The sequence below is a fragment of the Cnephaeus nilssonii genome (genome assembly GCF_951640355.1).
Source record: "Cnephaeus nilssonii genome assembly, chromosome: 5".
In the NCBI taxonomy this organism is placed as follows: Eukaryota; Metazoa; Chordata; class Mammalia; order Chiroptera; family Vespertilionidae; genus Cnephaeus; species Cnephaeus nilssonii.
In genome coordinates, this window is record NC_137076.1 from 28,422,331 (window position 1) to 28,434,889 (window position 12,559).

Below are 12,559 nucleotides of genomic sequence, written 5' to 3' on the forward strand. Positions count from 1 at the left end.
AGATCTGAGACATGATCAGAACTTGGGTGTGGAGTAGACTCTGTCTGCACTCCTTTGGACATACTTCCTAAGTGCTTGGGGGTAAAGCCATTCTCTGAGTCAGAATAAAATGTCCTCATTCTCTTAGCTACCCAATGTCCTGATCACTTCAGCTGTGCCGAGCTGCGTGGCCTTGGTAAAGGCCCTGAGCTTCTCTGAGCCTCCATCCCTCTATTAGTTTCCTAGGGCTGCCACAAAACAAAACAAACCAACAGAAAACACCACATACCGGGGGCTTAAAACAACAAAAACTTAATGTCACTGTTCTGGAAGGCAGAGTCTGGAATCAAAGTGTTGGCATGGTTGGTTCCTTCTGAAGTTCTCAGGAAGAACCTGGCCATCACTTAGAGCGTGTGGTGGCTGCCAGCAGCCCTTGCATTCATTGGCTTGCAATTGCATCCATCTCTTCAGTGTCAGCCCCGTCACACGCCTTCTTTTCTGTGAGCATCTTTGTGCCCTCTCCTCTTATAATGACACCAGTCATTGGATTTAGGGCCCAACCTAATCCACTATGACTCCATCTTGACTTAACAAATTACATCTGTAGAGACCCTATGTCCAAGTAAGATAACATTCTGAGGTTGTGGGTGGACATAAATTTGCAGGGGGGGGGGGGCACAAATTCAACCCAATACCGTTTTCATCTATAAAATCAGGGTCATAAGAGTACTGATCTTCAGGTGGGCATGGGGTTAAATATCATAATTAATGTGCAGCCTTTACTTTGGCACTAGTTTTCATAAGCACTCCATAAACGTGCTATCATCTAAAACCTCTTGTCTCCTTTCCTAACTTCCTAATCTCCCTAGCCAGGTCCCATGACCTGGAATTTTCCCTACCCTCCTGAGAGACAGAAGCCCTGGTTCACCCACTGCGTGCTAATTACTCCAATCACACACAAGACATTTATCTTTTTTGGTTCACGTTTTCATGCAAATGCACATACCTGTCCTTCATGGATATAATTCTCAAATATGAATCCCCAGTTATCTGAGAAATATATATTGGTCTGAGATATCTGCTCTCCATGCGAATAGGCAAAAACGAAAATACTTATATCCTGGAAGAATACACACAGAATAGTCACTTTAAAAGGAGGTTTGGGGGGTGGGGATGGGGAGATGCTGTTGAAGGTCACAAACTTGCACCCAGTAGCTACATACTCCTGCAGATCTAATGCCCAGCAGAGTGATTATAGACAGCAGTGCTATACTGTAAGCTTCAAAGTTGCTAAGAAACTAGATCTTAATGGTTCCCACTACAAAAAAAGAAATGGCAATGATGTGCCATGATGCAGGTAACCCTACAGTGGCCATCACATTGCAATATGTAAATGTATCAAATCATCACATTGTACACTTACAGTGTTATGTCAATTATATCTCAGTAAAAAAGGGAGATCAATGCCAAGGGTAAAACTCCTGGGCAATTACCCCAGAAAAATTAAAACATATGCACATACAAAAATCTGTACATAAGTGGTTATAGTAGCTTTTTTCACAATAGCCCCAAAGTGGAGGCAACCAAATCCGGGTGCATTCAGACCACAGAATGTTACTTGACAACGAAAAGGGAAAGACTAGAGATATATACAACAAATTGGATGTGTCTCCAGAGAATTTAGCTGACAAAAGCTGGTCCTCAAAGGTCCCATATTGTACGGTTCCATTTATATAACATCTGTGAAGTGGTAAAATTATAGAGGTGGGGAACAGATTTATGGTTGACAGGCGTTGGGTGAGATGGGGGCAAGGAGGTATGGAGCTTTGGGATTACAGAATAGGCAGTCTGGTATTTCAATGGCAGTAATGCTTCTGTGATGTGGCAATGTGATAAAATGCTAGATACACTGTATCTATGTTAATACTAGTTTTAGTATGATACTACAGTTATGTAAGATGGTAGATGTGGGAAGGGTACATGGGAAACTGTATGATCTTTTCAACTTACTGGAGAGTCTATAATTATTTTAAAATAACAAGTTCAAAAAAAAGGAAGGCAGATGGATATATTCTTAGTGTACTAGCCCCAGAGCCCCTCCCGCATCTTAGGTTGTCGGGTGAGCCCTGGGGAAATGACATTGCCCAAGTCCAAAGGCCCAACCCCCAAGGATTCGCCTGTCTTTATTTCTATCTGTGCTCAGAGCAGAGTAAAAAAAATGATACCCTGTACTCACCAAGCAAAAGGGATGCTTACTATAACAACAGTTGTCACCAGAAATATGTGAAACAGGGTGTTCTATGCCTGAAAGGAAAAGATCATTTGGAAACTATATGAGTTACCTGAAGGTCAGAGAAAAGGTTTAGACACTGTTAAAGATTTTGCTTACTTTGGTCCAGTCACTAATTTAAATGGAGACTGACCTTGTATGCACATATACATAACCCATGGACACAGACAATAGGGTGCTGAAGGCCTGGGGGGGGGGTGGTGGCGGAGGCAGGCTGGAGGAGGTCAATGGGAGAAAAATGGGGACATATGTAATACTTTCAACAATAAAGAATTATTAAAACAAACAAAAAACAAATGGAGACTGCAGCCAAGAAATCAGGACAAGGCTAAGTAACCTGCTATTGACATGTGGGGCCAGATGGTTCCTGGTTGTGGGGGTCGTCCTGTGCCTGTGGGACATTTTGCAGCACCCCTGCCTTTAATGACTCAATGTAGCACTTTCCTCCAGTCTGGATAACCAAAAATACCTCCCCACGTTGCCAAAGTGTCATCCGGGGGCAGAACTGTCCCTAGTTGAGAAGCACACACCACAATCATGCCGGGGAAAAGGAAAGGCAGCAGGAAAAGAGGAAGACAAAATGTAAGATGGATGGATTCCGTAATAGAAGCCACAGACATGAGTCCACAAGAGCCGGGCGGGGCTGCTGGGGGAAGGGCAGTGTGGACATCACTCATTCAGAGTATTGCCAGGAATCAGAGCCAATCCAATGCCACTTCTGGGAATACAAAGAAATTTAAAAATTAAAAGCATGGACTCAGGAAGATATTTGTACACACACACACACACACACACACACACACACACACGTTCAAACAGTGTTGTGCACAATAGCTAAAACACAGAAGCAACCCGAGTGTCCACTGGCCAATGACTGTATTAACAAAATGTGGTCTATCTGTACCATGGAATGTTGTCGCCAAGCATCTAGAAGTCATTCTTGTCCAGAGAAGGGTTCTCTGGCTTATAACTGCAATCTGCAGTGGATGGGGGTTCAGCCCATCTTCCATTTGAATTTTAAAGGACAAGGTGACATTCAGGGACAGACATCCACATAACGGATGGTTTGTCCTTCCGAAATTAATAACCATTTCTCTGAGGTTGGCTGAACTCAAATGAAATAAAAAAATACAAAAAGGCCCTGGCCAGGGTGGCTCAGCTAGTTGAGGTGTCATCTCATACACCAAGAGTTGGTGGGTTCAATTCCTGGTCAGGACACATACCCAGGTTGCAGGTTTGATCCCCGCATATGGAGGCCACCAATCGGTGTTTTTTTCCTCCCCTCTCCCTCCTTTCCCCCCATCTCTCAAATCAGTTAAGTAAAACAAAAACAAATACAAAAACAAAAAAACACATAAAAAGAATATATACCTGTCGATGCAGTCCAGGAATTGGTTTTAATATTATAAACATAGACTTTTTTATTCACTACTAACAGCAATACTGGACCAGCAAAATGTGCTGATGTTACTTCTGGTATGCCAACCTATAAATAATGACATACATAACATCAATAAACACCTCTTTTTGGACATCAATTTGGGAAGCAATACTTCTAGACACACATCCAAGAAACATTTGTGCCAACAGGAGCTGTTCGGTTCCTAGATATTGGGGACTATGTATCCTGGGGTAAGCTGGAACCAAAACTGGGAGGTTGAAATGGGTGTTTGGTGGCCTCAGACAGTTAAATTCACTCCCTCATCAAAACCTTCTCTGAGCCCTGGCTGGTATAGCTCAGGGGTTAGAGTGTCAGCCTGCACCTCAAGGGGTCATGAGTTCGATTCCCAGTCAAGTGCACATACCTGGGTTGCAGGTTTCGGTCCCCAGCCCTGGTTGGGGAGTGTGCAGAAGGCAACCAATTGACGTGTCTCACACAGATGTTTCTCTTTCTCGTCATCCCTCCCTCCCTCCCTCCCTCCCTCCCTCCCTCCCTCCCTCCCTCCCTCCCTTCCTCTCTTCCTTCTACTCTCTCTTAAAAAAAAAAATCAATGGAAAAAAATATCCTTGGGTGAGGATTAATGACAAAACAAAAAACCCAAAATACAAAAAACAAACCTCTTCTGAGGAGGCCCTGGCCAGGTAGCTCACTTGGTTAGAGCAATCATCCCAATATGCCAAGGTTGCACATTAGATCCCAGGTCAGGGCACATACAGAATCAATCAATGAATGCATATAAGTGGAACAACAAATCCATGTTTCTCTCTCCGGAAAAATAAAAACAAAATAACAACAACAAACGCTTCTCCAAGGATAAAGCCTAAAGATAAATGATAAATGAGGAGCATAAATGATGAGCATAACTATTGCTTCCAAGAAACATTGGTATCTTGATAGATGGCAAAACTTCTTTAACATAGGTGCTAATGGTAGAATTTCTCAAGATAGTTACTAAGAGGGTAAAGGTTTTTCTGTTTTGGTTTAGGACAATTTAGGGAGGCCCTGGAATTAGTGCATGTAATCTATCTATTCCCAACACACAACCAATTGTAGGAAGCATTGGCAATAATTCTGCTTCCTTTTTCAGGAAAAAAGGGTACCATTTTGGTAGTAAGGACAGAATAGAATCAACCCTCTCAATGTCTTAAAGAGATACATTTTTTTTTTTTGTAAAATAAATTTCAAATAAACAAAAACAAACTAATGTGATATTTCCAAATTATACCTTTACCCTGAGTATTATGTATTTCAAGCATCCTTCAGATTGTTCCATATAATAACTACCTGCATTGATGGAGGGATGGAAAATGGAGGAAGACTACTCTCAAAGTTATTTCTCGTGAAAAAAAGTTGTCGTCTGAAATAAACAATAAAACAGTTAAATTAGGAGAATTTTACACAGGGGAAAAAAAGACAATGAAAGTCACTCTAAAAATGTTACACATATCAAAATTCCTTTAAAAATAAGGAACAATTTAGATTCTGCCCATCTATCTATCTATCCATCCATCCATCCATCTATTTTTGCATGAGTAAATTTGTATAACCTGGGTATTGAACTTCTTGAAATAACATTATTTTAAAAGTGTGACCAGCTCTACCAGTTTGTCTTTCCCGGGTTTGATTCTGGTCAAGAACACATAGCTACGTTGCAGGCTTGATCCCTGGCCCTGGTCAGAGCGTTGTGGGAGGCAACCAATTGATGTTTCTCTCTCTGTCTCTCCCCCTCCCTTCCACTCGTTGTAAAAATATCCTCGTGTGAGAATTAATAAATAAATAAGCGTGACCACATTGTTACCATAGACAAAGTACAGGCAGCCAGTGGCAGGGTGAGTGTGGGTTGACTGGCCACTTTGGAGGGCCAGGCTGTATGGGGGCTGTGTGGAGGATGCAGGCATGCTGGCATCCAGGGGCACCCTATGGACTCCAACGGGCTCCTCGTGATGTGCAAATGCTGTGTCCAGTGTAGGGAGATGGGCCTAATGGTGGGTCCTGCAGCCCCCCCACCCCCCACTCACACACACTCCACTCTCCACTAACTCTGATACTATAGACAGAGAGTGCCAGGGAGTCTTCCCCATTAGTCAAGATGGCGCACTAATGCGCCAAAATCTATGAAGATAAATGGATAGGGCCTGAACATGCCAAAAGCTGGAAAGACAGGGCCCGAATGCACCAAAAGACAGAAAGATGGCCCTAGCTTGTTTACTCAGTGGTTAGAGCGTCAGCCTGTGGACTGATGATTCACGGTTCAATTCCAGTCAAGGGCACATGCCTTAGTTGCAGGCTCAATCCAGGACCCCAGTTGGGGCGCATGGGGGAGGAAACCGGTCAATGTGTCTCTCTCACATTGATGTTTCTCTATGTCTCTCCCCCTCCTTTCCAGTCTCTCTAAAAAAATCAATGGAAGAAATATTCTCGGGTGAGGATTAACAACAAAAAAAGTTAGAAAGATGAATGGATAGGACCTGAGTGTGCCAAAAGCTAGGAAGATAATTGGATGGGGCGGGGTGGGGGGGAAGTCTTCCCCTCCCTTTCCTACAAAAATAGTGGGCTTGAACAGGTAGGGGGGATCATCTTTGAGATGGGAGTCAATCATTTTCCCAGGTCATAGCACCTGAATAAACCTCTTTCCTTTTGCAACAGCACCTGTCTCATGAGGTTGTCTTTCATTGTGGCAGGCAGCCAAACCTGTGTTTCAGTTATAGTTTTGGTGACCCAGATGGGACAGCATGGACCTCAGTAAGTCCTGGAGGGCCTGGGCTAAGGTCCCAGCTGCCTGTGGTAGGCTGACCCTGGGAGCAGGACTGTGGGGGCTTCCCAGCAGCTGCCGAGAGTTTTTCTCAAGGAAGTTCGCTGCACTCCTTTTCAAGGCATCAGCTGCCTGAAATGTTTGGCTAGTGAAATGTAATGGGTTTCTGAGAAGTAGATGGACTCCACGACTGAGTAAGTTGAACTGGCATGGATACCGGGGGTGGGGGTGGGGGGGTCCTCTTTCCCTGTGCTTGGGCTTCATGCCACTTGGATCCAGTTAGAACCACTTGTCGTATTGGTTGGCAGGAGATAAGCAGCTAGGACCTGCTTGTGAGTGCTCATTTGAACTAATAGAATATGGATCCAAGTTTTTTTTTCACATGTTCCCACTTTGGAGTCTTTCTATGGTTATGGTTTTGGGTTTTGTACTTTTGTGCCACCAGAGGATGTTCTTTTGTTGTCTCCTGAAGGGAGCCCACTGGGAGCCCAGATTTTGGTAGATTGATCTATGGTACAGCTATGATCCAATGACTAAGAAGGGATTAGTTTTCTATTGTAACACTGCTTGGCCTATGCATACTTTAGATTACAAGGAAAAATGACCTCTAAATGGTTCCTTAAATTACTACACCATCATACAGTTGGAATTGTCTTGCCAATGGCCAGGGAAATGTCCAGGTGTTTATATCTTTATACAATGGGGATTCAGCAAAAAGAAAAAAGAAAAGGGAACCAAACTAATGGTGCAGAGGAGAGAACTGGCTTCAAAACTTCTCCCTAATAGTAAGACACAGGAAGAAAAAGAAAATGAGGAGATGAGCCTCTTTAATGCCCTGAACCTGGGGGACCTTGGAATAGCAGCAGGAAGATTTCCCCACCACCATCACTGCTGCTAGATACCCCTGAAATAGAGCCCAGAGGAGCAACAGCTCCGACCCTGTCTGATGAAGGAATGGTCTCCCCTGGAAGACCAGGCAGGGCACCCAATGTGGCCAGGGAGCATCCTATCTGGAGCAGGACAATTCCCTTTGAAGAAGAATAAACTAGGGAGGCAAACCTGCTGGCCACTGCTGGCCCATACTCAATTTTCCACTTCAGATTTACTGAATTTGAAGAATTCCAACCCCTCATATGGGTAGGATCCACAGAAAATGGCAGATCTTATCACCTCCATTTTTTTCCATTCACCATCCAAACTGGGCATACTTACAGGCTATCTTGAACATCCTGCTAATTGCCAATGAAAAGTGGTTAGTTATAGATAACACTGGGGCAATTCCCTTTACAGAGCCCAACTGGGACCCAAATGGCAGGGACCATTGAAAGGACTTAAGAAAGAGTGCCTAAACAAAAGAATCTGACTAGGATACAGGCCATTCAATAGAGACCAAATGAAGACTATTCTGAGTTTTTAGAAAGGATCTATCTGGCCTATTGAAAGCACACTGATGCTGACCCACAGGGAGCAGAAAATGTTCAGATGGTAAACATGACTTTAAAAAAAATACATTTTTTAATTGATTTCAGAGAGGAAGGGAGAGGAAGAGAGAGAGAGAGATAGAAACATCAATGATGAGAGAGAATCATTGATCGGCTGCCTCCTGCACCCCCCCAAACCGGGCATGTGCCCTGACCTCAACCTCCTGGTTCGTAAGTCAATGTTCAACCACTGAGCCACGCCAGCCAGGCTAAACATGACTTTTATTGGGCAAAGTGCCCTGGAATTAAGTACTTTCTGGTCTCTTCATCTCTCTTCCTCTGACTTCCATTCCAACTGTGGACTCCCTGAAGGCTAGTAACTAGCAACACAGGACAGACCCATCTTCCTTAACCTTTGTTGAATGAATCAATGAGGGAAAATCTAACATTTTAATAAAAATGATGGTTAACAATCCATAAAATGGTTACTTACCCTAGATACAGGGCTATGTTTTTGTTGCAAGGATGTTTAATCAAGCGTGTTGTCATAGATGAAGAATACAGGACATCCTGGGCAGATAGTCGCAAAATTTAATAATAATAAACACTTGATGAAAACAGTATCCTAATGTGCAATATTGAAAATGTAAAGGTGAACTCTGAATTAAGCAGGTGCACTGTATCAATATCATTTTCCTGTTTTGATATTACACTCTGGTTATGTCAGATGTCACCACTGAGTATAGGGTGCCTGGGATGTTTTGAAACTATTTCTGCAACCTGCGATGAATCTATCATTTCAAAATAAAGAGTGAAAAAAGATTCTTAAGCTAATTCATAACACATTTCATTCCACATGTTATTTTTTTTTATGTCCAGATTGTTAGTTATTAGAGAGGCGAGAGGACAAAGAATTGTAAAGCTAACAGGTTAGAAACCAGCCACTTTGAGATTATTTAGAAATGCTGTCACCTCTTCACAAATGATGTAATGTCAATAGATAATTTATTTTAACAAGTGAAATATTTTTTTCTTCATACATTTTATTTTTTAAATTGAATTTATTAGGGTGACATTGGTTAATAAAATTTATAGCTTTTGGATGTATAATTCTATAATACATCATCTGTATATTGTATTGTGATCTCATTACCCCAATTTCTTCATGCGTTTTAGGTACACGTGGGGGGAAAGGAAGTTTCCTATTGTACTATCTCTACTAATAATAGAAGAATATGCAAATTGTCCCAGACACTGTCACAGTAATAACCGAACAGCAGGCTGCGTGGGGCAACCAGGCTGGCAAGGGGGTTAGTGAGGGACAATCAAACGACTGAACAGTAGGCTGTGTGGGGTGACCAGGCCAGCAGAGGGGGGCAGTAAGGGGCGAACAGGTTGGCGGGGGGGGGGGGCAGTTAGGGGTGACCAGGCTGGCGGGGGGGGGGGGGGCAGTTAGGAGTGATCAGGCTGGCGGCGGGCGGGGGGGCAGGTAAGGGGCAATCAGGCTGGCAGGCAGAGGCAGTTAGGGGTGATCAGGCTGGCAAGGGGGTGGGAGCAGTTAAGGGTGATCAGGCAGGCAGGCAAGTGAGCAGTTAGGAGCCAGTGGTCCCGGGTTGTGAGAGGGATGTCCAACTGCTGGTTTAGGCCCGATAACCGATCCCTGGGATTGGGCCTAAACCAGCAGTCGGACATCCCCCGAGAGGTTCTGGATTGAAGAGGGTGCAGGCTGGGCTGAGGGGACCCCCCCCCTCCCTTGCATGCACGAATTTCGTGCATGGGGCCTCTAGTATCATATAAACAAATATAAACAAATTTGCTTCCCATGTTATTGCAGATTTTAAAATCTCCTATCAAATAGAAGAACACTGGTGACCTGATTTCTAAACCCACTTCTGCCTCCTGGCTTTGTCCAGGTTACTTGATCTGTACTTTTTTAGTGAAATGGGAAAGACAAATCCTTTATTTCAAAGTGCGATAGTAAAGATTAATATTGTATATCTAACACAACACGGGCACCACAAAAATACTGGGAAATATTCTGATCTAGTTATTAGATAAAAGCAAAGAATGAATATTAAATATGGAGTCACATACCCCTGGAGTTTCATGGCCATCATGAATTACCTTTCCTGTCCTCACTGTTTGAACACTAGAGGTAAGCAACAAGAGAGACCTTCTGTCAATGTTTATTGAATGTTCAGCATGACTCCCACCAGATTGTCTCTGGGTTAACTCTGAAGTACCTGTTCTTGATGCTTTTCAGGTTATGGAGCCCCTGGAAAATCTAATTAAACTGGGGGTCCTCCTCTCCCACAGAGACACATGGATACCCCAAAATGGTGATATTTCCAAGTGCTCATAAAGGCCCATTTGCAGACCTCAGATCAGGAAGATTAAGAATTCCTACTTCCACGTTTTCTTTTTCGTCTTTTTGTGTATGTGGAATGTTGGTGGCTGGAAGTATGTTGGTATAGTTTACAGCAGGGTTCTCAATCTTGGATGTGCGCCAGAAGCACCTGGAGGGCTTGATAAACTTTATACGGTTGGGCCTCACCTGTAGGTCCAGGGAACTGCAGTTGTAACAAATTCTCAGGTCATGCTGTTCCTGCTGACCCAGGACCACATTTTGAGAACTCATATGGGGAAATGGGAGAATTAGATGAAATCTTTACAGACTTTGAAACAAATCCTCCTAGTAAATCTTACTGGAAAACCCTACTCCACACGGACTAGCTATGTGTCTTTAGACCTGTGTGTCTTTCATTTCGCTGGGTCTGTTTTCACAGCCCTAAACAAGGTTAATGGATCACTAGTAAAGATGAAATGAGGCCAAGCACCAAAGCACACATTCAGTATTTCATTATCAAACAGGGCCCTGCTAAATGTGACAGCTCACTTCTGGCAAGAGCTCCCTGAGGACAGGAACTGGGCTTTATAGCTTCTGTCCAGCTCGTATAGCACCTTGCATAGCCTTCACTAATATAAGTTACTGAAATCTAATAATGTTCTAGGTATTGAGCGAATAAAATAAACATTCTACACTCTCATGGAGCTATTATTTCTAGTGACAGCAACAGAAGAAAAAAGTTGTCAACAGAAAATAACAAGTTAGTGATTGATAGTAAAAGGCAGATATGAGGAGGGGGGCCTTAAATGAGGAAGTATTATTTAAGTCGGGATTAAGACCTGATTGATGAGGAAAAAGCCATGGAGAAACCTGGAAGCAAAGCGTACCATTGGAGGAAATAGTATGTCCCAAGTCTCTCCCATCCCCAAAGCTGGATCTGGTTTGGTGTGTTCAGGGACAGTGTGCCCAGAGCAGTGACTTCATGGGCAGGGATCAGATTGGTGGTTGTAAAATCCCTAGGAACCTTGGCAATACCTAGAGACATTTTTTTATTGATGGGTAAAGCCTGGGATAGTAGGTACACCTGGCATCTAGTGGGTGGAGGCCAGGGATGCTGCTCAACATCCAACAGTGCACAGGACGGCCCTACCCCAGAGAATGACCAGGCCCTACATGTCAGCTGCGCTGCTGTTGAGAAACCTGGGGCCAGATCATGCGAGGAAATGATCTGCTCAAGGAACTCGGGTTTTATTCTGGGTGCCACAGAGAACCAGAGAAGGGGAATGACGAGATCAAATTAGTGTATCAATTCCTCTGGCTGCCTGCGTGAGGGATGGATAGGAAGGCACAGCCTAGGGGGGTGGGAGTGGAAGTGGCTTGAACAGTCCAGTTTTGAAGTGGCAACAAGAGGACTTGGTGATGGCCCTAACTGGTTTGGCTCAGTGGATAGAGCGTCGGCCTGCGGATTCAAGGGTCCCGGGTTCGATTCCAGTCAAGGGCATGTACCTTGGTTGTGGGCACATCCCCAGTAGGAGGTGTGCAGGAGGCAGCTGATGGATGTTTTTCTCCCATCGGTGTTTCTAACTCTTTATCCCTCTCCCTTCCTCTCGGTAAAAAAATCATTAAAATATATTTAAAAAAAAGAAGAAGAGGACTTGGTGATGGACTGGATGGATAGGTTAGAATGGGGTGAGAGAAGGGGAGGTATCACGTTTGATTTCTAGAAGAGCAAACTGGGAAACCTAAATCCCTCCGGATTCCGCCCAGGCCTCCACTCAGAGGAGCCAACCTTCCTTCCCGACCCCTGGTAGCACCCCAAACCCGGAAGGGCGGCCGCACCGGCACAGCGGCTGAGCTCTGGCCAGCGAGCAGAGCCGCAAGGACGCTATGGCGACTAGCATCAACACCAGCATCTGGTTAGAGGCACCGCCGCCACCACCAACGTCCTCAACCGCCGCAGTGGTGCTTCACAGTCTGGGCATGCGCAGAAGAGAGCCTGAGCACCGTGTCTGGGGTCGCCACGGATCCTGAGCATGCGCACCTCGGCTCCTGGGAAGCCTAAATCCACCTACCTCAACACGCCCCCTTCCAGAACCTGGACACGCGCATACAGTCACACGCGCATGCTCTCACTGGAGTCTGAGCATGCGCGCGTTGTCCCCCGAACCGGCCCGGAGAGATTGGGCAGGAGCACGGGGTGCGCGTTGACAACTTCAGCTTGAGCGCAGAGTCTCCCGAGGAAGTTCGAGTTCACCAACCAGGAGCCTGAGCATGCGCCTATCACTCGCACGCCCTCTAAGCGCCCACGTGTGCACGAGGCTCTCCACAC

At 44.7% G+C, this 12,559-nt stretch overlaps 1 protein-coding gene across 1 annotated transcript in view; it reads right to left on the reverse strand.

The window, feature by feature from the left end:
• Positions 1-12,177, reverse strand: part of CATSPERD (cation channel sperm associated auxiliary subunit delta) — a gene marked incomplete at its 3' end in the record, with an annotated part of 42,653 nt that extends 30,476 nt beyond the window's left edge. Inside the window, exons 1-5 of the mRNA XM_079773075.1 lie at positions 12,070-12,177; positions 4,995-5,067; positions 3,641-3,755; positions 2,216-2,283; positions 986-1,099 (exon numbers count right to left, since the gene is read on the reverse strand). Coding sequence (XP_079629201.1) covers positions 986-1,099; positions 2,216-2,283; positions 3,641-3,755; positions 4,995-5,067; positions 12,070-12,143 — 444 coding nt within the window. The 5' untranslated portion in view covers positions 12,144-12,177. The remainder of the gene's footprint in view (positions 1-985; positions 1,100-2,215; positions 2,284-3,640; positions 3,756-4,994; positions 5,068-12,069) is intronic.
• Positions 12,178-12,559: the final 382 nt, after the last annotated feature.